The sequence below is a fragment of the Pungitius pungitius genome, chromosome 1, assembly GCF_949316345.1.
Source record: "Pungitius pungitius chromosome 1, fPunPun2.1, whole genome shotgun sequence".
Taxonomy (NCBI): domain Eukaryota; kingdom Metazoa; phylum Chordata; class Actinopteri; order Perciformes; family Gasterosteidae; genus Pungitius; species Pungitius pungitius.
In genome coordinates, this window is record NC_084900.1 from 17,483,537 (window position 1) to 17,510,777 (window position 27,241).

Consider the following 27,241-nt stretch of genomic DNA (forward strand, 5'->3'; position numbering starts at 1 on the left):
GCCCATTAATGGCGAGGTGCCTCAGACCAGATAAAAGCCAGAAGCTCCTTCGTGTGCACGTTCCTTTCGGTTCTCCTTCACTGTCCGAAGACATGCAGGTCAGAAAGAACTGTGTTCTGGGCTTTTGGCCCAGTTCAAATTTGGCAATGTGGTAGCAATATGTGCTTTTAAATCCTAGTTTATGACCTCATAAAAGTGTTGGATGTAAAGAAGTTTTACGGGTGGGAACAGGTATGCAATATTTCAACAGAAAAAGAAAGAGCCACAAAATGAGATTGAAGATGATTCGATTTGTCCCGTTTTCTCCCACCTGGTCTTTTGATATTTAAGGCATAAAAGAGAACGAAATAAGAAGAACTCACATATATCTTTGGCCGCCGTTTAAGCCTTGCTATAGCAGGAAAAGCACAGGTGGTAGCAATCTCACTCTCCATGCACAGGGAGAAGAGCCACCGCAAAACTCTTTGCCTAAATTGAATGGCAGAGTTTTTTCATTTCTTTTATATTTGTACTCCCGACAGAACCCGCCGAGACGGAAAATAAAAGTTTTTCCATTAAGCCGTGTATCTGACTGAGATCTGTTTTTCTCACCGACCGACCGAGTGAAGTGTTCAAAGCGACTGACTCTGAAAAGGAAGTTTTTCCATTGACACTGGGAACAACTGGGACCCTCTTTCCCTGTGTGTGTGTGTGTGTGTGTGTGTGTGTGTGAGAAAGATCAGTCAAATTATCTTATTGGATGTTTCTACCTTAAGTAAAATATTAAGATTTGCTACGGCTTGTTTTACATTTGAGTAAATATCTTTTGGTTTTCGGCCAGTTGTCTAGAAAGTTATTAAATAATAAGTTATATTTTATTAATCCAGAATATAATTAGGATATTACCCAATTAAAACCCATTATACCAACCGTCATGGAAATATCTTATTACTTGATCCTGATAAATATGTCAAAGTTATTTAGAGTAAAGTATAGTAAAAGTCACATGCCGTAAACAAAACAGTTTTGAACCGTGAAATTTACAACTGCAAAAAAACATACCGTAATGTCTTATATGTCATTCATTCATATATCATTTTTATGGTGAAGTTCAGGCAACAACAGCCTTCAGTATTTCACTGTGTTTTCAGGAGTTCTTTTTTACAGTGTAATTGTAACCCAGTTATGTAATATTGACTATGACGAATTTGTGTGGTTTCTGTGTAAATCGAATGTGCAGGGCTGACCCCTCTTGTGATGATAACCCAGTGTTTAACCTCAGACAGCTATGAGTTGTGGGCAATCCTCTCAGGCAAAGTCTGCAGAAATGAAGACAAACAGGGAGTGTGCATGAAGGGCTCAAAAAGCCTGCTCGAGGCCCCTTAAGCACTTGACAGCTGTAAACCCCAAACAGCCTTTCCTGGAATGTGCCTTCACGTCTGAGACTCCTTGACACCGGGATCGAGCCAAACTTTGCTTGACAGCCATAACAAGCCCCTCCCTTTTTTTTCTTGTTCTAATTAAGGGCAACTTCACCCTGGGGGACAAAAATAGATCTTGTCATCACGGCCTCCAAAGACACGGCGGGTCAGACGAAGTGGACTTATTGTTGCTATTGTAGCTTATTGAGCTGCAGATTGCAAAAGAGTCTTTGAAGAAAAATGTAATAACAGGACTCATCTAAGCTAGGACATTACAAAATGAATCTTTAGCTATCACACAAACTGCTGCAGGTCGATCACATCAACATAGTGAAGGTTCTGGCTTCTCTTTTACTCAAACCTCGATGTTTGCAAGGGAGAGAACATTGCTTAGTGGCACTCAGCCTCCTTGGTGTTTTCAGTGAGAAATGGACATCAGACAGTCGAGCAGGCAGGCAGGCACACACACTGGTGTCTGGTAGCCTGGATGACTCATGTCTGCAGGGACGCGCAGCAAGGGAGTGACTGGAGCCAGTTTGCTCCATTCAAATGTTGAACCTCGCCGTGTGTGCTGGAATGACGTGAAGCAGGGGCAGTGCACCTGCAGCCGTCGCTGCCAGCAGCGACACAGACCACTCTGATGGTGGTAAATGCTCCAGTGACTTCGGGTCTCGGGAGTAGAACAAGTGCACCACTAATGAATGTTCTCTCATACCGCAGCATCACTTTCAGCCGTGTAGATTTGACAACTTTCCTTTTGAGGTTTTCTGTTCAGCCAGAAATCATCGTGATTGATGTGTTGTCTCTGCTCGTTTCTGACAAATGCAACTGTGATGGACAATCTCATGTTCAGGGCCAGTGTAAACATTTTATTATCAAAATGCCTCTTTTCAGTAGTCGATTCTCGTTGGTGGTCCATGTTCTTTGCATCCGCTGCATGAACTAGTTGAATGTACAGTGAGTTTCCAAGTGGATCAGATCAGCACAACTTATAATGGATATATGGAATGGAATAATGGATTCTCCAGCTGAACCAGTGAGAAAGTAAAACATTTGTATTTTCTAACTAAGGGTTTCTGGGATTTCACTCATTCTTCGGTGGAAACCAAAACCATGTTGTTTCATGAGACTGATCGAAAGTTTTTAAAAGAATGTAGGTCAAACTGGCTGTGAAACTGTATGAGCTTCATAGCACAGTTTTCACATTGGAATTGTAGAATGGTCTAGAAGAAAACGCTCTGTAGTAAAGTGGAAATAACTGTTTAATCAACCCCTCCCCCAAACCAGTTTATGGAATTCATAGGTAGGCAACCATAACCAAACAACATGGGCCTGTCGAGCTTTGGATCTGTCCACATTCTGAAGAAGTTTCTCTGGGGCTCTAGCTCAGAGTGATGTCCTTCATCTGAAGACTATCTGAGTCCTTTTGTAGCATTGGGAGCTCACAATAATCATGATGGCGCTTAACATGTTTGTGTCCAAGCAGCCAAATGGGCTTATGTCAGGATAAAGAATAGGCTGATAGAATTAATTTTTTTTATCTCTCGCCAAAAGTAGAGGCTTCAAAGCGTCCGTATCGGTGTCGTTTTGGCTTAGTTTGTTACGTGTCTTACAATTTGGCCATTTCTAGTACCATTATCATGCTAAGTGGGATGAAGCAGCCTGGCCTCCTTCCACCCTGAGTCCCCGCAGGCAGAGGACAGGAGGAATGACTCCTCATTCTTCACATTTTAAATGACTTTTAAATGATGTTATTTCATTTCTTTCAGTGACTTTGCTATGCCACCATTCAACTTAATGATCCTTTTGGAGGATTCAGTTGAGGGATTGTATTTTATCGTGGCACACTGTTGTTTCTCTTTACGATTCAGTACACTGGGTGTGTTTTGACACATGGAGACTTAAGATAGTATTTCTGTATCATCCGCACAGAGAAATGATCTGTGAGTTTGTGGTTACATTGTACACAAAGTCGATCTCGGCCTCGAGGGCAGCCGATACAAGTGCAGTGGAAAAAAAGAGAAGCAGTAGCAACTGAATTCAACATCTGCACCACATCCTCACTTTAACGTGTCCACCATGGTTACTACCATGCCGTTAAGGTTCATAAATCAGTGGGCAGGGGCTCTTCAAATCTTTTCCTACCCACACCATTATTACAACTACGTGCCCAGCTGATTGTGTTAGTGCTGTAATAAAATATTTATTTCAATCCCTGGTGCATGACTACAGCTCAAAACTTACTCTTTCCTACTTATTAAATATATTGTGCAATATGTGATGCACTTTGTGGGATTTGCACTAATATAAAGGAAAAAAAGTGGGCCCATGAAATGACGGTGCTTACGAAGGGAACAATGGGAGGCTGGTAATAGTACTTGCAAAAATCTCTCGAGATAAATGATTGCACCTCTTGTAAAAAAAAGACCCCGGAGGCTACTAAGAAGAAGAGAAAGGGCGTGCTGCAATTAAGGCCAGGAGCAGCCACCATGACAACTGATACGTGAAGGCATTATTTAAGATAACGTATTCTCCTGAAACCCGCTAATGCAGATTGTTGGAAGCATATCTCTCTTTCGCTTGAGCACGCGCTGTTGTTTGGAGAGGCGGCAATTAAATCCGATTAATTGTCTGGCTTCGTCCTATTCACGTGTTGTTCCATTTTAGTTTGTGCTCTGCTGTAGTATTTGGTGACATTTTGAGGCTGCAGGATAAGGGTACGGGATGCACATCTAGGTATTCTAATCAAATAAATAACCTGGAAGTGGTTTTGGGGCTACACCACACACTATATGGTGCATACGCCCATGTGAAGTAGACATAGTTCAACACTATTGGACGTCCGTTAACAAGCATATTTATGCAGGCGAATGGTAGAATTTATTGTTTGGCTCGACAACTAGTGTTTTTTTTGTTCAGATTTGCTGAGATAATTTTCTAACTTTTTGGCATTGTGAGATTTATTATCTCGCTCTTGCTCAAATATAATTTTCTCTGTTTGACCTTTTGATAGTGGGAGCCTCCATAAAGGAATGTGCTGCAGTGTTTCCCATTGGATCCCAACAGTCTCACAATTATTCCTTTGCAATTCTTTGAGGAGTAAGCTGCTATGTGTTGGTTTATGATGCCTGAGGAGGTTCAAAAGAGACGAAGGTGTCATGGATTCTTATTACAGCCGGAGAGACCGTGTGGGGGAGTTTTCTCGCTCGTGTTGTACATTTCTAACCTCTCTTGGAGATTAATAGCGACCTCTTCGTACCCCTTTTACACTGGTAAGGGCCGTTCTGGACCAAAGAAATTCCCAGTGGACCAACACTACTACAATTGGTTGGTTTAAAAGCTCGAATTGATTTTAAAGTCTGCAAAGAATCACACAAAACCACCGCTTTAAAAGTATTTTGACTAGAGATCAGTCTTTGAAATAAGTAATTCAGCGCGAGAAAGCATTTAAAATATGGCAATTACAGAAATCTGCTATAACGACTGATCGAGTGATCGATACCCGACAATCGAGTGGAAATATCCTTCAACTGAAATGTATTTAGACTCATGTGTAGACCTGAGTAATATTTGATGTCTCAGGCCGGCGGCGCCCTACAAGCCAATCGGCTTCCTCCAAATCAGTCAGCCGGCACCACTTGAGGTGCAGCTTTGCACTGCATGCTGGGACAGGCCTGGAGAGCCTACTGATTTGAACAACCCTGTAAGCTTGTTTCTGATGGGCTGATTGAATTTACTATTGATTATGTTTCCAGCGCATGCGGTGGCGGAGGTCTGTGATTGCCGCCGCCCGCCGCAGATTGAAGTCGCCAGCAGACGGGTGATGTGGACATTCATTTCTCTTGGACAAAATTAGAGATTCTCATTCACTTATCCGCACCTATCGGGTTTAACTTGAATTAGAGGAGTGTGATTGTGTTCTCCCTGATGACAAATATATATTCTGATGCACACCACACACATATAATGTATTCGCAGAGGAACCGAGGTCATTGATTGAGTGCTTTCCGTCTCTGCCGAGACTTACTTGTGCATTTCTTAATGCCGGATCCCTTCTTCACGGCGTGGCGGCTGAGCTTGCACTGGAAGTTGTTCTCCCAGAATTCCGCAAACCAAATATTCCTCCGGTTGTTCTCCAGCGTCCGGCTGATGAAGTAACGATCAAAGCCTGAAAGAACGGAGACGCTGTTACAATTGAATCAATCGGGTTTTTACATTTGAATAGGCTGAGCAAAATGTAAACTGGTTTGGGCCCCATAAACTGAAAACTGGTGATGATTCAGAGTATTTACTCAAAGCCCAGCTAGAACAGAAGCTCTGCAATCAATTATATCGGCAATGCCGCGTGGTTTGCTCTTAGCTTAGCAGTAAAGTAGTTTAATGAAATCACATCTTTAGAAAGAACAGAGGGGTGCCAGACTTATTAGCAAACTGCTGGGGTATCATTTCATGAGTTACTGTAGGGAGACGCAGCTTGTCTGAAGAAATGTAAGTTATTTCACTCAAGGTAGAAATTAAAAACTGGCACACAAAGTTACAATGAGCATAAACCGCACTGCATAATGGGACATGTTAGCTGTATGATAGTCTTGAAGCCTAAAATAACACCTCAATTTGTGTTCTACTCTATTAGGTGTTTTTGACAGGTGAGAAGGAGAAAGAGATACCGAAATTCTATGCATGCAATAAATATCCACTATATGTTTATATTATACATTATATTTTTTCACATATACAATGCTCAAGTATGTGAGTGCACATTCTGGGATCTATAGACAACTTTATTCCCATTTAGCAGCATTGTACATCTATACACACACAACATAAACAAAAAACACATGTAACAAAAATATGGCACAAAAGTGGTTTATTCAATGTGGAGGTAAGAAGCAGCATAATGTTCATGGTGGAAAACCGTCGAAAGCAAATCACATCACTGCTCAGCTGACACGTCCTCATTAAAACTCACATCATGAAATAATTAGCAGAAGCAAAGCAGAATAATAGCCCGATTTGGGCCTCCTGCCAGCTAAAGGAGGTGTGTCATGAGTACCTTTTATGGATTGCCGTTTGGGCAGAATGGTGACGGCGCCTTCTGCCATCTCTTCCTGGTTCAGTATTGGGGAGATTTTGGAGCCCCAGCTGTCTGACCCCACCCAGATGAAATGTCCGGTCTGATTGGCCTTCTTGGCTGCCTGCAGGAGCCGCCTTCGGGACAGAGGGGGGAGAGCGGTGTGATTGTACCACAGGACATCACCAGCGGTTCGCTGTATCTACTGTACACGCACATTCACAGGACGCCTCCCATCTAAATGCCCCCTAAAGGGGAAGTGCGGGTCGTTCCATAACTACAATATTCTGTTCTGAGTTTGGACAAAGTGCCGCGAGGCCCTTGAATAGAATCGATAAGCCATCGCGCCGTCCAATCCCAGAGCGCTTCTCCTCAGGCCGCCGCGGAATGACACCCGTGTGACCGTGGTCCGGGCTTGATGCCAATGGAGGGGAAGTTGGGCAGCTGTTAATAAAAATGATCCGCCGTAGAGGCAGAGCTACATCAAGAAGGCAACATGGAATATAAATCCAGCCACCTGGCATGTGATGTGAAGCATTACCCGCCCACATATCTCCCCAAAGGTGCTGGAACACAAGATAAATATTAAGCTTTATATTGCGATACACAACTTCAGTTTTTTTTTCTTTTTTTTCGGCCATATGCTGTTTCATCGTCTCTCATGAGACTTTGTAGTTGCATAAAGACGGATTGTATTTCTTTTTGTAATATGTGAAATGGGCGAGCAGTGAGTCACGCAACAAAGTTTATGTCTCTTTACGTTAGTTTTATGACCTCAGGGACACACGGTTGATTGATAACGATTTTTCTCTGAGTCTTGTCTCCAATCATTTTGTGGAATGAGCACGTCTCGAGATGCAATTACGGGCTCCGTGTTGGAAAAATAGAAATAGGTTTTCTCCTCGTCAGGAGATTACCTAACGGAGACATTAGTAGACGGACCAAGTTTAACGCGATGCGAAGCGCTGTGTTTTATTCTGTACATTTCCCTTTCACTTTAACAGCAGGTTCCCCTCCATGCTCATTAGGCTCTTACCAGTAAGTGCCAAAAGAATTCAAATGGCAATATGTGTAAAATAATACGGTGGAGGAATAAAAGTTCACATCACTGAATCGCACAATAAGGTGATTTAATTAAATTGAGTTTAATGTTGTGAAACCATGTTGTTTACCCACAGAGCAAACTCTGCAAAGGAAGAACGTTCGGGACCCACCTGCTCAGATCATGAGACGGTAATTCTCTGCTCATTATAAAGCTAAGACCAGGTACTATATTTATATAAGGTTCAAGCAGGAAATTATAGCGCTCCATCAGAACAGCTCAAGTCTGTGATTCCTTCTGGAGACTTTCGGGGGCTTTTATTAGGCTCCTGCCGGCTCACCGGGGCCGGGTTCAAGGAACGAGCAGTAATGCAGCGCCGAAATCCTCCTGGCCTTCTGTAATTACTTTTTATCTAGACTATTAGCCGTTATCAGGACCGGATTAAGTCAATGAGCTCTGGGACTTGGGCCCGGGTCGTCATCAAAAGGCCGCCCGCCCAAATCACTGGCCCCTTCCACCAGGAATACAGCGGCCTCCTCACCGGGCGCTCTGCGTGTGTTGATGCAGACTACGACTAATGACCTCGCCCCCAATGCAGAGTATCTGTCTCCATTATGGATGATACATTTTAATTGATACGCTGGCGTCCCAGCAAGGAAAGCGGGGCGACTGGGGATTTAGCTTTTGTGTAACGGCCACAGAAGACACCTGCAGGAAAGGATTCGATTCGGATTAAAAGGACACAGGAGAGTGGAGAGATGTTAATGTTGGGATGAAATCGATCATCAATGATTTAGCTCTTTTTATTTTATTACACCTACATCAGAAACGATGTGAACAATTTACACCGTTTCGACATTTACATGTCAGCAAATTGGAAAACCTCTTAAAGCTAAGCTAAGTGTGCTCTCCTTTAAGGAGATTCATTTTGTAAAGGGAGCATCGATGGGGGGCCAAAGACGTGCATCGCCCTGCACTCACCTGATGTCGTCCTCATTGGCGAAGATGATGACCACGCGGGCGTTCGGGTTCTCACTCAGCCTGCGGATGATCTTGTCGAACTCCCCGGTTCTTGGTTCACGGGGTATTTTCACGGACTGGGAAATGCACAGACCACCTAATCCGAAGAGAAAGGAGAAAAAAGAAGAAAAAAAGGGCCCTTTTACTTCTGCAAAGCAACCAAGCGTCTCATCAGCAAACACTTTTTTTTTTTTTCTTTGACTCAAAATAGTCCAGATTTCTTTTTCTTCTTCTTCTTCTACCTTGCAACCGACACATATCTTCTTCTACCCTCTGGACATTTTTTTAATAATGTGTGCACAGGGACCATTTTCCAAAGCATGAGGGCTGCAAGGTGTTAAAAAATGTCTTTTCCCTGAACACGGCGGGCAGCTTTTGAGACGTGGAGACCCATCAATTCAGTTTACGGTGCTGCCGGTGAGACGGGCATTTGGAAGCATTTGGACGTCTATAAATTGCGTAATTGAAAACTTCCACCATTTGTTCGGAGTCATTTTTCTTATTACAGAGGTTGCTATATTTTGTGCGAGGCAACCACAACAAAAAATTACGATTGTCTACATTTCATCTTCTTCTTGCCTGAAGATCCAGGCCATTTGTTGAAAGGGACGGCAAATAAAAACAACTTCACCTAAACACCAGTCAAATCCTACTCTGGTGTACCCCGGAGCATTTTCCAGTGACATTGATTATTTGAGTTAGCCTTCTAGCTTGTTAGCATTCCCAAAGAGTCTGTTGTACCAGAGCCCTCGGCCTCTTCCAAAAGCCTTGGTATTGAACGCGGGTCTAAAGGCAGCAGTGGACGTCCCCTGGTTACCAACAAAGGCCTTTGTGATTCCCAGTGCACCATTTGACGATAACGCTCTGGCTCTGGCCAAAATGCCACAGGGATTGTGTGCATGCTAATGAATTTCCCTTTCGCGGCAGAGCACAAAGCCTCGTCTCGTTGGACAATCGATGCAAGAATCGCACCCCGCAGTTCACTTGACGGCAGCTACGCTCCCACCGTGAAGAAAAGCTCAGGCCCCCCGGCTCAGATACCACGAGGTCGGGAAACTGAAAATGAGGAAAGAGCCGGGGGGGGGGGGGGCGTTGAGTTAACGATGACGTGCCGCTTCGCTCGCAGGGACAGGATGTCGCTTTGGGTTAAGTGAGGGGGCTTCAGTCAGCGACCTGCAACATTGTTCTGATAGTCGTGCACTGGGGATTCATTTAATGATGCTCCCATTCTCTTCAAATGCCTTCTTTTTCGCTATTTCAGCTTTGTTCTTTTTTTCTTGTTTTCTTTTTTTCTTCGTATGAGCGGTGGCTCATACGTCCACTCGGCTCGTTCATGGATTAGCGCTTCCTTCACTCTAGGAGAGATTCCTCTGTCCGTTGTTGGGGGGGGATGTTTCCTACGCAGATCAAGCAAGACCCATTTGTTTTCATTAAAGCTGGTTCAAATGAACAATGAACTCATTTATGCCGTTTCTTGAACCTAACATGAAAATCACTGTTAACATTGATTTGTAGATGGTGGATGATTTTAAAGATAGCAACATACATGAACTGGGTCGAGATGAATGATTGATACAGTATAAACAAACCTCCTCACACATATTTCCGACCAGTCGTACATATTTTTTTTAGCCTGAGTGATATAAGATGGAGATTGGAAGGTATGATGAAACAACATCTAATAATAATTGATTGTTTTTGCAGATTTCTCAACAATCAAACCTGCATTTCGTTTTAATCAAATGCCTCAGTGAGCTCAATTGTATTCTATTTCCAATTCATATGAAACCTTTTCACTCCACTCCAACTGTGAAGGACTTTGTGACGTGTGTGTCGATATAAGAGCGATGGCAGATGTACCTGCACGCTTTGATCCATGCGCATCACGACAGAAGTCGACCATCACTGTTAGAGCTGCATTTGACGAATGATTGACGCGTGCGCTATAAAAAGCCGGTTGCGTTCGCCATATTTGTGTACCTTTCGATGTTGTTAGCCGAGGCTGTGTGTGGGTCTGCCTGGGACACATGGGAAATCTAGCAGCAGCTCAGAGGCTCTATCGATCACTGGATCCTGTGTCTCGCTGCTACTTCACTTCCCCCCTGCATCTGCTGAGTGGACGCAGAGCGCTCGTCCTTTTCCTTCCTCCGCTCCCCAAACAACCAGCAGCAGGCCGCAGCCGGGGGGGGGGGGTCTGTGAATCCGAAGGCCGAAAAATCCCACTCGAACCCTTCCTTTTTTGGCTTTGTTTTCATAACACGGATGTGTACTTTCCTAATGATAGGAGGTTTCCACAGTCCTTGCACAGTGAAATATCGCTCACAGGGTTGATCCGGCTATGCCAAGCTGCTCCAGAGGACGTTTTCATCCAGCGTAAGTGGCTTTTAATTGGGCTTGGTAATTATAGGTCTTCCTCATTACACATTTTATAATAATTTTAGCTAATGAAACAATTCTCTTAAGAGGTATCAGATTTTCAATAAAACACTTTGCTGGTTTCCATTTTACGATCGGACAGGATGTAATTAGGGAGAAAACCCCCCCCTCTTGTCTGCACACCGCTTCTCATCAGGCTACCCTCAACTGAACCAGACCACCACCTAAAGGCACTTAACAGAAGACAATTATAAAGCAATTCATTACAAACGTGTAGCAGCCATCAAACAAATCCAAACGTTCCCCTCGTGTGTTTTGTGTCTGTTGATGAAATGACAATTATGACCTGCACATTATGCAGAGTAACAATCAGTGTGTGGAGTCTGAACTCAACGTCTGCAAAGTGAAGAAACTTTAAACGTTCACATATCTCCACGCTACTGTGGTCATTGTCCCACTAACCGCTCTGACACTCTCTGATCTACTGGTGGAGTGAGGTGAGCACTTAACATCTGAGCATCTTAAAAACGCCTCCAAACATACCCGTTGCTGAGGAGACAGTGAGCCTCTCTTCCTCTCTCTCTGCTTCCATTGTAAGGCAGGAAAACATTATAAGCATAGATCTGAATCTACCTGAATGTTGATTGTACAGTCGGGATAGGAGATGATTTGTTTGGCTACAAAACGGTGGACGATCACTCGGGCGGTTTGAGCCGCTTTAAGCCGGCACAGAGCTTTGAAACTCTCCTCCGCTTTGAATGGCGCCGTTGGTCCATCGATGCCTGGCCGCTGACCAATCGGCCGACGCAAAGAGCGGCGCCGCACAGCCTCTTTAGCGTGATCGCAGCGGTTCACGTACAACAAGAACTTTGTGGACCAAAAGCAGCTGATGCGGAAAGCACAGAATGCAGAGATTAACGATATCACGTCCGAGTTTGTAAACCGTAAACCAAATTATTTACGCGGGTCAGTTGATGAACCAGCAACTTGCCCGGCCTTTCCTCCAGTGCATGCTGGGACACGCTCCTCAGAGGGAGAATCTGGAATACAGTTTTATTTTAGGCGTGAAAAAACTATTAGTAAAAAACGTAGGCATCCCGGCTTTGTTTTATTATCGGCGCATTAGCTCAAGGTCGTGTTCTTCTTTCCTCCAATACAGCTGCAAGTGAGTGGGAGTGAGATACTGGGGAATGTGTGAAAGACGAGGCTCTATTCATTAGGGCGACTGACCCTGAACAGAAAAGCCCCCCGGTCCAGTTCCCTCCTCTGGTAACCCCCCCCCAAAACCCCTGCTTAAGTGCCCCGGAGCAGGACACTAAATCCCCCACAATCCCTGCGGCGCTGTTCAGTCGCTGACTGCCTGCTCCTGCCTCACTCTGCAGGTCTGAGGAGACGGAAATATATATATATGTTTTCCCTCAGGGGATCAATTAGAGTAGAATATGTAATTATAGTTACCCTCCTGAGACACAAAGATGGCCTTCGAATGTGGACACACTAACTGACCTGCTCCTGCCTGCCTGTGAGTTAGAAGCACAAACTACTTGCTTTTGAAATTTGGTATTGAATACAATTTATTTGAACCACATGAATGGCTTTCATCTCTGAGGGGAGAAGATGAATGACCCCAATTCCACCTGCGATCGCTGTCATTTGTCTGCATTATGCCGAACATGTGCGCCATTCATCCACATCCCTCGTCATTTGACCCAAAGAGGTCCTTCCATACAGTGTTGTTCCGTACCCGCAGTATGTCATTTAAGATGAATTTCAAACAGGTGTATGTGTCCGAGTGGACCTGGCGTGGCTCGTTGTTGTTGTTGTATCACAGAGGCTTTGGGCCTGCTGGTGTGTGGAGACCCGGGTGCAGCCCGATGTTCTCCTGCACAGATCAGTTCATGCTCACAAACACATGCTCCCTGTCCCCCCTGGGCTCTGCGCATGTAAACAAGTGTGTGCAGGAGAGACCTGGGAAATGTTTGAGGAATAACCCTATGGAAAATGTTTATCTATGCATCTACACAATGAATTGTATGTTAAAGTGTGTTGGCCTGTCATTCCTAATGAAAAATACCAATATATACATTTTTACGCTATATTTACCTTACGCTCCTTGTAACAGGTTGTGTGTTAGAGTACCTGGAGGCTAAGGAAACACTTCAAGACCATTGTCATTTCACTTGGCAGCAAACTCTACTGAAGGAATTCTAGCTTACTCCTCATCATACGTTGTCCTCCTAAACGTAGCTCGTCAATTATATCGAAGTTGGCCACGCAACTCTTAAATTGGGCCTAGCGGTGGAGGAGAATGATGACGTTTCTTTAAGGACTTTTGAAATGTTTCAGAAGCAGTTCCTTAAACTGGATGGACTGACGAGCGGTACCAAAGCAATGAGTCTCAAGAGCAGTATTTTCTGAAGATTGCACTTCTGTCATAGCACAATCCATTGAAGAGGCTCCAGCGGGTTATTGACTATTGTACAAAACAAAGATATTTCATTTTAGCTGAGAGGGGGACTGGAGGCACACAGAGCATGTAGTGTTGACATGTTAAAGCCTATTACTTTGCTATGGTGGCATCAGACGTCCTCCGCTATAATAACGCTGAGCAAAGGGAGCATCGAAGCCCCCCCCCACAGCCCCAACATGTGCTGCACTCTCAACTAGCTTGTTGAAATCAATGTTATGAACCGCACGGGGTTTAATCTTTGCTCACGGAAAGAAAAGAATGTTCCATCTTGTATTGATGACTCCACTAACAACCTGCGACGGTTTAGGTGAGAAACGCCGCAGTGCAGAGACGTAGTCGCACTCTGGCCCCAAAGTTGATGGATCAACTAAAAGTATTTGTTGGCGTGGCTATTTTCTTAAGCCAAATGGCGAACCGGGTCTCTGTATTACATCCGTCAGCAACTCTGCTCCGCCATCAGCAGCGGTCCCCCGAGTCCCTGAGGAGACCGGAACCCTCTCTATTCAGCAGAGGGCAAGGGGGGCCATGGCAACGCCACCTTATCTGGTACACATGGTGTATCCCACTCACCCCCTTCAAACCGGTGCCTGCCGGGAATATACATCTAGAGATAATAATGTTGGTGATTAAAACTCGACTGATATGATTAATTTTTTTCTGATCCAAATAGATTTTCTGGCTACAATCTGAATGGATGCCGTTGGTTTTGATGTTGTCACAGTAACTTTGTTTTAAGTTTCATTACAGTTAAAACAGTGAACAGCAGCACAAGCTATTCAATCTACAAGAATGTGCCACACCATTGGTGCCGTACAAAGAAGCACACTCGGAAACATTGGTGCTCCTATGAAAGGATGAGCACTGTTTATTGACCTCCATGACATTACATGAAGAACTTTTATTTCATCTCTGCAGTGTAAGCACAAAGGCTCGAGAAAACCAACTCCCATTGTCCTATTTTACAGCTGCTGCACAGTTCTGAGCTGAGATTATTCCACCAATGTGTCGGTTTGACCTGAGGACACACACTCCCTCTACAGACACTGAAATCATGCTAATGATATTCTTCAGGAGAACGTTTTAACTGCATGTTATTGTCTACCACCGAGTAGTTTTAGCTGGAGACCATCTAGTTCACTTGAGTTTATGATGAAAGCCCGCCTGCTTGGCCCCCCGGTGGGGCTGCTCGCAGGCGTCCTGAGAATCGCCCAGACGGACATCCTCACTGGGACTAAGTAGAAATTAGATTCCACAATGACTGACTCTCACCACGACAATGTTGTTTACCCGCGGGAGAGTCCACACACCTCGCGGCGCCGTCTAAGAGCGCGTGGGCGAGGAGCGGCGCTGGAGGTGCACGTTCTCACGTTGTCAAAAAAACCGCCCTGCAATCCCATCTGATGTGTCAGCCGAGGTGCTGCCTTCAGTACGGGGAGACATTTGTGACAACAGAGGAGGGAAACAATGGATGACAAAGAGAATGTAAATCTCCGTGGGTTTTTATTCTTCCCCCGTCCTTAGGCACATCAGGATAGTTTCTTTACCAGTGCTTGAGATGTGATGAATGGCTTCTTGTGGGCTGCTGATACAGCAGAACAAAAACTCGCTTGAAAGCAGAGCTGCGATAATTAGTCGATTAATTCAGGGATTTACTAGTTTGGGTTTCTCAAATGTCTGGATAAGATGCTTTTCTTTGTTCTATTTATGTCGTGATTTGGACGGTTGATTGTATAAACGAGCAATTTGAAGACAGGGGAAATTACAAAGGTCACGTTTCACTATTTGCTTCCATTATTTCTAGTTATTAAGTTATCTAGTTAATTGGAAGCTTTATCGCTCATTGAAATAATCCATAGTTTCACATCATTCAACAGCTACTAACTGAAGAGCTGGCTTTTTGTCCTGCAGTAAGATGTTCTATTGAACACATTTTGTGCAAGCAACAGGGTTATATTTTTAGATTCATGGATATCTTTAAATAAATGGCTAGAAGACAACAACAAAAAGGTCACTGCACTGTTAGTTAGTTTCTGCACTAAATGTTCCTCTCACGAATGTATTTTTAGCCCACGTTTCATATACATTTTTTAAGAAATGCTCCACGTTCTTTACAAAGTTGCTGCGTCGTCGGACTGAGCCGACGCTTCCATTAGTGATGCCGTGTATCCACCTTTAATAATTCCTCAGACGGGCCTCCTGCAGCAGCCTCGCCTCTCAGAAACTAAAACGCCCAAATGCAAGCTACACTTTATTCTTATGGCCTCTGGCATCAATGTGGACTAAGGTGAGATGTTTCTGGGAACAGCTGGAATTCCTTCACCAGATCCACCGTGTCAAGGTCCCTCAACATCCTACACTAACCGCTTTGTGAGCGGCTGCAACGCAAACAAAGGGAAAACCGGGGAAAGTCACGCTACATCCACCAAACCCACAGATTAGAGTTTTGAGTGTGTGGTTTTTTTTTTCTGAGTGGAATGTTCTGTACATGTCGGCGAGAGCCTGTGACGTGTTTGAGATAAAGCACACCGCGCAAATGGGAGTTCTGAGTCATGACAACCTCTCTGTGCACACCTGCAGCTGAAACGCTTCATGGAGCTTCAAACTGCACGGAAACGCGAAGCAGTCCTCTGGACGCGAAGCCGCCACAGTTTGAGAGACATGAAAGCTGCACACTACAAATCCACCGGCGTGATGAACGGTGGGAGATGGAAAAGAGGTGAACGGGTGCAGCAGCATAACAGTGGGACTGGGACGTGCTGGCTCCTCTTTCATAGATGGGTTCAAGTCGTGATGAGAGTCAAGTTAATGTCGTGGATTAAATGCTTGTTCGGATGTCAGCTTTTTTTCTGACACACACCTAAATTATTACTTTACTAGCCTTTCTTCTGCTTTCTTGTATCATAACACATCAAAATGCTCCTGGCTTTCCCAGCGACCTGTTCCAGCTCTACCTGAAGTCTTAACGTTTCAGGTGAGCGAATATTCCAGTCGTTTCTCTTGTCATTTCCCTCATGACAAAAGGCTACGGAGCGCAAACCCTCGTTTCTGACATTTGCATAATCTCCCCGTCATGTGCACGTCTTCTCCTGCTCTGCTTCCACTGTCGTTTAAGACTAGTCTAATTAGTCACGATGTGAAACCATCCATCCAGCGTGTGTCAGATTGGAGAAAAGAAAAGAGGAAATAGTTGTGGTTGAAATGGATTGGATGCACAATTCCTCCGAGACTTTCAAGTGCGCCACAACCCGAGTCTGAAACATCCACTTAATTTGATCACATGCAGAGGTGTAATGGGATCACCGCAGGAAAAAAAAAAGGAATATCACACTCCTTTCTATGAGGTGAGAAAAAAGAAATGTCGTTGATTTCCTTGAGGAAAGAAGCCTCTCTAATAAGGACACTGGAGCCCAAACTGAGAGAGATCCACCTGCATCAAGGGCAGGCTGCGTTTCAACGGGGACATCATGCTAAAAACATGTTTCACTCCTCTTTCTTTGTAATCATCTTCCATAATGAACCCCCCCCCCCACGATTTCCCCCCATTAATTCAGTCAGACGACGGATTGCGCAATCTTTTGACGGAGGAGATAACAAATGACGTAGTCAGGGGGTGAAAGCTTTAACTTAATGACGCACATAAATGTTTGATGTTGGATCGTGCGTGCTTGATTTACAGATCCCGTTTGCCCTCGTCTCCTAAGTGTGTCAGCAGCGGAATCTTTTTTTATTTTTCGTTTTTTTGTTCGCTGAACGGTGTCATCATGAGTTTTTCAAACAGCGACGTGTCAGAGGTAATTAGCGCCGCCGCGCGACTGTTCCTGCGCGCGCGTCTGTGACCGAGAGCGACTGTGACAGTGTGGCTCCGCGCTTCCGTGACTGACTGACTGACTGACTGACTGACTGACTGACTGACTGACTGAGTGGGCGAGCGTGCACCTCTGTTTGTTCTCGGGCTAATCTCGCATCTTTGCTGTAGCAAACTGCACAATATTCTGGAGAGCGATGCATTCCCTCTAGTGCAGCTGTCGACTTTGATTTGTATTTGCCGTTGTGTCTCTGAAAGAGCTCACAACACAAAAAGCTGCACGGATCATTTCACATCATGAAGGAATTCTCAATACCGGATCAATAGAAACTTTCACAAAATTCCCACAAGGGAAGAGCAACAGAAGTAGCTGGTCAAGATGGCCTCCTTGTTTGCAGGCATCTAACCTGGTTCAAACATTAAAGTCCAGTGGAAGCTTTGTTATTGTCCTCGTAGCCGTAGTACCAAACGGTAAACCTCCTGCAGACAAAGTATCCACAGGATAAATGCACAAGGTATTTATAATCACAGAAAATAACAAGCAAGTCGTAGACAACCTTGTGAAAAAACAAAACCATTAGATGATAATCTTAATGACATGTGGACACGAATGCATCACTGGATGTTATATCTGACGAGTTGAATTCATGAGCCCCTACATACCTCTCACATTCTGTAATTGTCGCCATCTGTATCATCAGTATGAGAGCACTTTATTTTGAGTTCAAACATTCATGGTTCAACATTTATTTTCCAGTGGTTGCTAAAAGTATGCCGCATTTCCACGATAAGAAAAGGAGAAACATGCCGGCCCCTATCGTTGTAAAGGTCATTTGCCGTCTCATCTAACACATGGACTGCCCTGGTGTCAAGCCGTCTCCACTCGAGTGCAGCCGGTCTGACCGACGACTCCGGTGAGCCGGGATCAAACTGCACCTTTTGTCAAAGAGTTTATTTGACCACAAACGTAGTATTCAAAACATCCTACGCAGTGGGCTCCGTGGAATGATTCCCTTTAGAGGAAGCAAACCGACAGGCAGTAACTCCACATGGATATTTGAAGTGCAGGCATACTTTGGATGTATTTGGGTATTTTTTTACCTCCAGCTAGACTTCAACAGAATCATTAAACCGCAGGACGCTGTGAGCAAAAGGCCCCCCCAAAAAAAGAAAAAAAAGAATTAAAAAGCCTCGCTTTTGATTGTGGTGGAAATGTAAGTGAATCGTAGCACAGAAGCAGCTCCCGCAGCGTGTAGCATCCACACATCTGTCTGTAGGGCTGTACATAGAAGTAAGTCGCTATTAAAAGGCTGAAAAGGCTTGGCGGTTCTAGTACAGTTTGATAGTTGTTGTTCTATTTTATTCACCAACTAAATGCACACGCAAAGCTGCCATTCAAAGCTAAAAACCCCATTTAGCACACAGAGAAAACGGGACCAGTGTGACATTAGGTGGGCGAGACTGCTGCTCAGCACGGCCTTCGGCTGCTTAATGAGATGGAACGCTTGGCCGGTTCTGATCCGGCTGTTTTATTATGTGAGCAGACAACCGCAGAGCCCATTTAGCGGCCAAATACCTGTGGCTTTGGTTTTTGACGGAGCCGCCCGCCCGTCCTTGGTGTCTCTGTCGTGTAATCGATCAAAGTCGGAATGAGAGGAAAGGACCCGGGAATCGCAGCGTGCAGAAAACAAGACGCGCGCAGATGTTTGGAAAACGATCACCGTGACAGATTCAAAGGAGCCGCAGGCCCCAAGACTCCACAGATACTCTTCTAAATGTTTGGCCCCGAAGCAAAGCAAGGCGGGCCCGCCCGGGCTGACGATCAGCTGGACTCAAAGGACTCGGTTCAGGCGTCACGGAGGTGCCGCTGTCACTGTGTGGTCGGATGAGCAAGAGGGAAGGAATAGTTGATGGAGGACTAACTATCGCTCATCTTCTATGTCTAATCAAGTGTCTGAGTTTCATCTCATCGTACTCATCCTGTGTGAATGAGAATGGGCCTGTTTGACCCTCAGTGCTGAGGAACTAGCAGCCCCCCCACTCTTGTCAGGGTTTATGTTTGACTCGGCATGGCTTCAGTTTTTGTGACATTGGGGAGATGAAACCAGGCGTGTTTCTTCTCAAACACTCCGCTGTGTTTTAGGACATGGAATCGCTGCTGCAGGCGATTTCATTTACTTCCAAATTCAGCTTGTCAAATGTTGTCAGACTGTTGTCAGGGAATTTGCATTTCAGACATGGATGGTTCGTTGACATTTCCAAGGAATGTGGGGGTTCAGATGTGACTTAAAGGGCTGAATGGCTGAAGAGCATCACTCTTTTTAGTTTAGTTATCATGTGCACTTTATCTTATTGTACAGTATATGACTCTCTCCCACTGCTAGTTACCCCTAGTTAATCATACTAAGTCCTAAGGCAAAATAACTACTTTAATTTGAACTTAAACCCATTGTTTACACTATGCCATAATGGTGTTTTTAAAAAGACCTATTCTTGTTTGGATGTTTATACGTCTCACAGACACTTATATCTGTATAAAACAGCATTTTACTCCATTAAAGATTTTAACCAATTCAAAAACTGCAAGAAATTGAGGGAATCGCAGTCTCTATTGCAACAAAAGGTTTTATGGTTTTATCCTTTTTACGTCTGAACTTTTGAGAGTTTTGATGCATCATAGGACTAGTCCTATGTGCCTGAAGTATTATAAAATCCCATCATTTTAAAAGTAGGTGGAAAGATGTTTTTCTTTCTCCGTTTTTTTTTTTTTTTTTTTTTCAAAAGGGGAAAAAAAAGCTCAAATCATATTGAAACTGTCATGCTGGGCTTTGACTCCCTTAATACAGGGGCAAATGGACAAATTGGAGGCCTCTCTCTCTCTCCACGACGACCGTTGACGAGCTGCAGCTTATAGCTGGCAGGAACGAAAGGGACGCGGTGGCACAGAGAGTACTGGGCACGTCGGTAGCGATTACACTCCGCTCCACAAAGGGTCAGGGGTCGGGCTGAGCGTGCGCCCGCCCGCTGCTCCCCGCGAAAAACTGAGTGTGTTCCCAGCAGTGCACGGTGGTGCTCGGGGAGGGGGGGCAGATCTCCAGCCTCACCTTCACACCGTCGATGCTACGCTGCATCGCCTCCGTGCTCCTGTGCTCCAGCAGATACAAATACGTCCCTGAAGAGGCGAGTCACATTTCATGGAAAGGTTAACCACATGGCTGATGTTTGAACAAGCATTAGTTTAAATAAAGGTTCCCTCCCTTTTTTTAATGCAGTCCTCAGGCCCTAGGCCTGTGAAAGATATTAGAGTTACTTGTATTATCGCCATTATTGACCTAAATCAGACGAACTTTTCTGCCGGAAGCGGGACAGCAGGGAAATGCGATTAGCTGCACACAACAGAGTTGTTTATTCCTTATTCTGCTGAGGCGAACTCGACGTCATCCACAGGGAGAGAACTAGTGACTCCTGTTTTCCTAGTTGCAGCTAAGTGAGCTATTGCATCATATTCAGTTCATCCAATTTAAGTCATGGTTTGTCACCGATTGTCACATCCTCGTCAGATCCAATGCACCACCAACCTAAATCATGAACATTTCCCAGATGAATCGATGCGTTTACATGCCTCGCCCGCGGGTGTTTTAAGATCTCCACAGCAGGGAACCCCCTCCGGCATCCGTCCAAACAAACGTTGGGAGAAAAGACTCACCGTCCTCTCGGGACTTCTGTATGAACGCGTCAACGCCACTTTCGCCGTAGTTCCCCTCCGAGGCCACCGTGGAGACGTAGTTCCAGCGCATGGCTTTGACGATGTCCACCATGGCCTGGGCCTGGTAGGTGTCCGGGGGCACCACCCGAGAGAAGAAGTCGTAGCGGGTGTTATCGCTCAGTTCCGGAGCTGTGGAGGCGTAGCTCACCTGAGGGATCTACGGGGGGGGGAGGAGGAGAGAGGAAGTGTTACACTTTGTGTGAACGCCGAACATCTTCGGCAGCGACGCTTCCTTCCCGCAGCTTCCCGTAAAAACGCATGACTGTAATACGACAGCTAACATCTGCTGGGTGTTGTTGCCCCCCCCCCCCCTCTGCTGCTTTAAATAGTCCTGACGAGGCTCAGCTGAAGCTGAAATACACCTTCCCCTCCAGTTTCTGATAGAAGAGTCAGGCCGATCGGAGGGATCGCAAAAGCTTTAGATGAACTTGATATAGATATCAATTAACATAATCATATATTTCTTAAAGAATTACATTGAGATGTTAAAACAGCTTCGCTGATGTTCGGAGGCAGCTTCTGAAAGTCGCAGGAGACTTTTCCCACAATGAGCCCATGAGTAGGTTTCATTTTTCTGTTAGCAGGCCGTGCCTTGAAATACCTGCTTCAGAGGGAAAGTGGTTTTAGTCGGTATCAAATCTCAATTTTTTGCTTGCTCAAGTTATTTCAGATTTATAGTCATCATATATCCTGTGATTTTCATATGGTTTCTGCAGCGCACCGTTAAGAAGTAAACTGCCCAGATTTTATGACCTTCAATAATGCGTTTAATGCTCTAACTTCAAATATGGACATACATTTCATGCTGGTGAATTTCTTTTTTCCTCACTCTCCAGGGTTGATGTAGAAGGCTGAGTCTGCTGAGGCCGCTTCATGCCAGAACAGAGCTGGTTTAAATGAGCATGTCCAGCTCGGTGTTAAACCTTAGGCCTCACGCCTTCTAAACACATCTCCATCTCAGGGATCAAGTGTCAATTTTACACTCAAATCACAAAATACGAACAGTGAACTCAAACAAAAGAAAAATGCTGCTTTGTATGGCATAGTTTTTTTTTTGTGAACTCTTTCAATACAATTTGATGTGGAGCAACAACAAAGATAATTAGGGCTTAAGTCATGACTCACACGTGAATAAAATGTTTCTCATCCTTTCCTAATGCTGTTTGTCATGGCACCTCAGCGATACTCTGTGGATTTTGCCAAATATTTTCTCCTTCTGAGCATCATCACTGAGAGGGGGGCGGGGCATATATAATCTGATTAAGAGAGTGAAACACACTTTGAAATCAATCAAAACATCTTCTTTTTTTACCTACAGAGTGCAAAATGCGGCCCTTTCGTAATTAAATCTGAATAAAGTAGCGCAGCCGGACATCCATGTTGGAGGCGGAGCCGCTTTCCTGTGGGAGGAGCTCCGAGACGCTGACCCGGGCGGCTTGTTGATCCACACACCTGGTGGCGGCAGCAAGGTGAAGCACACCTTAACCCCCCCCCACAACCCCCCTTCCCTTACCCTCAAAGTTTGCCAACTTCTTTCCCTGTTTCTCTCCCTCTCGTCACCACTAACAGTGTGAACCCGCTCAATGTTTTTTTTCTTCTTCACGCACTGCTTTGACGTCAGGAGGCGGGATGTGTTTTGCGAAGGTGTTAATAATTTCTCATTTTAGACTGCTTCACTGTTCTAAGGAACCCGGCAGCACAGCAACACATGCTTGTTATGCACCTTGAATTTATCCCTCTTAGATGTGGTTATATTTAGTCATTTTGCAAAGTGTGTCGAAGCGGAAAGGAGTCCGGCAGTTCCTTTCTGTGCCACCCAGCTGCATGATGGGAACGCTCCTCTTCACGTGAACGCTGTCCTGTTATCACCGCGCGTTACAGCCGCTGTTCAGAATGATACGACCTTCCGTCCACTTTCTGCATTCTTGTCACTTTTTAGCTTGAGAATGACTTTTTTTCTGGAAAATCTTTTGTCAGCAAAATGAAGCAAATGTGTTTTCCCCTGATTTGAAAATATCGCCCTGCGACTCGCTCTCTGTTTGTTTTTTTAATTTAATGCCTGTCATGTACCGTGGCGACGCCGCGACATGTCGAGCCCTGTATCTACCAAATAAGCGGCTTTTTTCTCCTTCTCTTTTTTTCTACCTGAGAGATTTTCCACGGCTGCAACAATCACACAATTTCAGCTTCCTGTCCCCAAAGCGGGACAGGCAGAGCTTATCGAGTGTTTTTGCTGGCGAGATTTTCCCGCTCACTGGACTACGCCGATAGTGTCGAACAGTGTGCTTCCTCTGATAGAACGCAGTCACTCCTTTTGAGTCGGGAATGAAACTCCTCAGCAAAGGCCTCTCTCTAATCAAAAGAGACCGGGGTGGGCAGTAAAATGTTCTTCTTTGCGAGCCCCTCTACTTCATACAGTAGAGTGTGTACCCGTTCACTACGACACGCCCCCCTTCCAGTTTATAGAACTTCTTAAATCACCCCAACGCACCCCAATCAATTTAATTGCTAATGGGCTTGGGAAATGTGCTTAATTGCTGTAATGTGAGTCTCAAGCTAATTGATGATGCAGATTTGATGTTGAAATTGCTTGCTCTAAATAACTCACAGAGCTCATTTGGCAACATGTCAATGCAAGAGTAATGACGCTCATTAGAAGTGTACAGAAATATTGTACATCTGTACTGTTTGCTCTGGGGGGGGGGGGAAATCAAAAGCTTTAGTCAGGCTCAGAAAACAGTCCGCTAAATACTTCCTGCAAATATGTTAGGAGCAGTATATATTTCATCTGTGAAAAAACAAACTGGAAGGCAAAGTTTTGCATTGACTGCAATTGGATCAGGAGAGACTGAATTCAGACAAGTTCTGCATTCATTACGTTGTGCACAATTAAGTTAGAAAGAAGCCAGTGTTTTGACAAAGTCCTGTTTATAGGGGGTCGTGTAGCCGTGGTTATCTACAGAAATATCTAGAGGGAGGAAGTTTGAGAGAGATGGCTGAAGATGAGATGATCAATGGGACTTGAGATGAGGAACCCTGGGCCCCGAAGTGATGAGGACTGGGGGGGAATGCGGAGCAGGACGTTCACATCCATTTGTACTAAAATGACAACTGACAACGGAAAACCTTTTGTTTTAATCCTAATTTGACAGCGGTTTAGCCGACCTCCCCTTCACGTTCCGGGTACCTTTCTACCTGCTGTGAAATGGGAGCTTCTCCAGGTATGAGTTAAACAATGCTCCTCCTGCCGTACTGATTGATCGAACTATTGTGTCGCAGAGAATTCTTTTGTCCTTTTTCTTCTTTTCAGCGTTTGTGTCGGTAAGATAATTTGTTTCTGCCAAGACAAAAAGTTGCGTTTGTGACTAACTGCTGAACCAATCTGCTGAGTCACGGAGTGCATTGAGGTCTTTCGCCCCATTGTTACTGAGATCAATATGGTGGGACTAAAGTGAACAATTGCAAGCTCCACACAGATGCTCGGGCCAAGGATCTGACCTCCGTCTCTGCAAGGTTTCCCCATGGCTAACTTCATATTTCCCCTCCCTGCACAGCACTGGAATATTCCCCCTACGAATCAAAAGCCTTTTGTAGTATGAAGTTCTGAAGGCCTCGGATAAACAATACAAAAATGGGGAGCTGCTGCAAATATTATGCATCTAAACTCTTCATTCTGCCTGGGATGCAAATTCGCGACAGCAGCAGCTGCCCCATTTTTCATAAAAGGTTTGAATGAGATCTAGGCAGGCGGAGGAATTGCTGTGAGCTAATTTATGGAGTTTCCTTTCGACAAAATGCTGTTAGTGAATTTGAGTTCCCTCTGGTACACAGTTCAGCGGTTTCTATGTCTCGGGCTCTTATTGTGAAAGGTGAGAATGGAAGGAGTGCATCTGGTCCGTGGGGCTCTTTGTTGAAGGTTAATAAAGGAGTGAGAAGGCTTGTGATCTTGGTCCGAAGCACGCATGCTTCTGAGTTGTCGGAATATTGGATACTGTTCCACACAATGCGATTGGTGAATGCCTTTATTTGAGCTCAGGAAAGTCAACCTTGTTTATTCGGATAGATGTATATTTTGCTAAAGGCATGCAGACCTCCATTCGTATTTGATTATCCCAGTGTCAAGGCCACTCACTGACGGAAATCCGTCACGTGGTTATGAATCAATAACCAGCTTTAGTACAAGCTCTAATCCCTGATTCTGGCTGGATTACATGTAGCCGTGAGGGATTGTTTCTCTCTGTCACACAGCTTCTATCACAGACGTATAAAGGAGAGAGTCAAATGACTTTTATATTTGAAGTAGAGAGTCAAATGACTTTCAAATTTGAAGTAGAGAGTCAAATGACTTTCAAATTTTAAGTAGAGAGTCAAATGACTTTCAAATTTTAAGGAGAGAGTCAAATCACTTTTATATTTAAAAAAGAGAGTCAAATGACTTTTATATTTACTTACTCTATTAGCCGGTGTCCCTAAATAAAAATAAACTCTATTATATATTTATTATATTGTCTAATATTGTCCTTTTTTCTAGAACAACCCATAGGCTTATCAATACTTTCTATCGACCTTCCTCCTTGACAAAGTAAAACTGCGACTCTGCCCAACTTTCTACTAACTTCTTTGGGTGGAGTGAAGCGATCGCAGGCTTCATCTCTCTGGCAGCTGAAGGAGTAAAGAACATTTTCTACTACTGAACAGTGTATCAGATGATCCCTGACATGAAGGGAATTATACGATGCTGAGTTGCATATTGGAGATACTTCACCCACACAGCTTTTTTTGAAGAGCCTAGACAGTCAAATATGAACAAGCACATCAATACTGTCGGTAGATTGAAGTTCAGTGTTCGTTGATGTGAAAAAGAGAGAGAGAGAGAGAAAGAGAGAGAGAGGGCGATCGAGAGAGAGATCGAAATCTCACTTAAGTGACCGCTCTGTTACGGACAAGGACTCAAATAGTTGTTTTAAAACAGTAAGATTGAGAGCTGGCAAAGTCACTCACTTCACTGCCAAAGAATGGACTGAATGCGCTTAGGATCCATATAAATAATGAATAAAATATCAAAAAATCATTCATAATTTGCATGGTTCCTGCCCGAACTCCAGCCCATTGAGACACATGTATGTGTCTCAATGGGCTGGAAGCAAAGCAGAGCCATTAAGGGTTGCGTTCCAACAGGTTAGCACGGCGCTAAGTGAAACTCAGACCAGGCCACGTCCAATATCCCTCCCTCCTGCTCTCTATACTTAGCGATCCACTCGGGGACTGAAAATGACTGAAGGTGATTGAATACTGAGTGGCAGCAGCGTTCAGAATTCCTAAATGTAGCAATAAGGGCTGGGTGCCATGTGCCACATTTCACCGAGCCGCTTCGCTCTCCTCACCCGGCTCTTGGCTCGCGCGTTGTTTGGATCCATAAGTGTGACAGCAGTGTTTATGGGGTTCTGGTAATGGCAGATGTTCCCATGTGCCGGCTGGTAAATACAGACTCTGTGATTCTTCTGCCAAGCTGAACTGTGAGGGACTCAGCAAACGGGTTTTAGAGAAGTTCAAGTTAGGTAGAAAATGCTCAACATCCTTTTCACATTTCTGCTTAAAATATTAAAAAAAAAATTTCCCTCTGTGCTCTTACTGCTTTTATCACCACCCTGTTACATGTATTTCCTAGTCCTCATTGTTGTGTAAAGTACAAGCCATTTAAAGCTTCATTTTCCATTAGAAAGGACTGTACACAATTAACCACTGCAAGAAAACTAGGCTCAAAATTTCAGGCAAAAGTGTGATGGCTCAGACTGGCGGCTCTTTGTCAACTATGAGGCAGGGACCCTAATGGTGAACGGAGTGCACTTATTTCACGCTCTTCCACTGTCAGGGACAACGCGCCTCACATTTTAAACACAAGTTGCTATTTGTCATCAGGAGCTGCTCTGGTTCCAGGGTCTCACTCAAGGGCTCTTGGGCGTGAGGACAGAGGGACAGGGGGACAAGGGGGACCAGGAGGAGCATGGGATCTGGTTTGAGCCTAGTGGATCATCCACCTTCCACCTTTTTTCGTGATCTGTGAAAATATGGGACTGCTGTGAAAGCCCTGGCTGTGATGTGACCCCCCCACACACGTGCACACACACATACACACACACACACACAGTATCCAACAGCCATTTATACATTGTTCAGGTCTTCTGGAACCTCTGGAAAAAAAGAACACTCTTTAATCCTTAATTTGGACGCTGGTAACAGTGATTAATTATCTCATTACAAATTGAATTATCACTGGCGTTAAACATGCAA

General features: G+C 44.6%; 1 protein-coding gene across 2 annotated transcripts in view; it reads right to left on the reverse strand.

Annotated features, from left to right (window-relative positions):
• Nucleotides 1–27,241, reverse strand: part of LOC119222557 (metabotropic glutamate receptor 4-like) — a 119,428-nt gene that overhangs the window by 18,282 nt on the left and 73,905 nt on the right. For both annotated transcript variants that reach the window (XM_037479299.2, XM_037479300.2), the window contains exons 3-6: nucleotides 20,891–21,107; nucleotides 8,495–8,630; nucleotides 6,454–6,608; nucleotides 5,428–5,568 (exon numbers count right to left, since the gene is read on the reverse strand). In XM_037479299.2, the coding sequence (XP_037335196.1) occupies nucleotides 5,428–5,568; nucleotides 6,454–6,608; nucleotides 8,495–8,630; nucleotides 20,891–21,107 (649 nt within the window). The remainder of the gene's footprint in view (nucleotides 1–5,427; nucleotides 5,569–6,453; nucleotides 6,609–8,494; nucleotides 8,631–20,890; nucleotides 21,108–27,241) is intronic.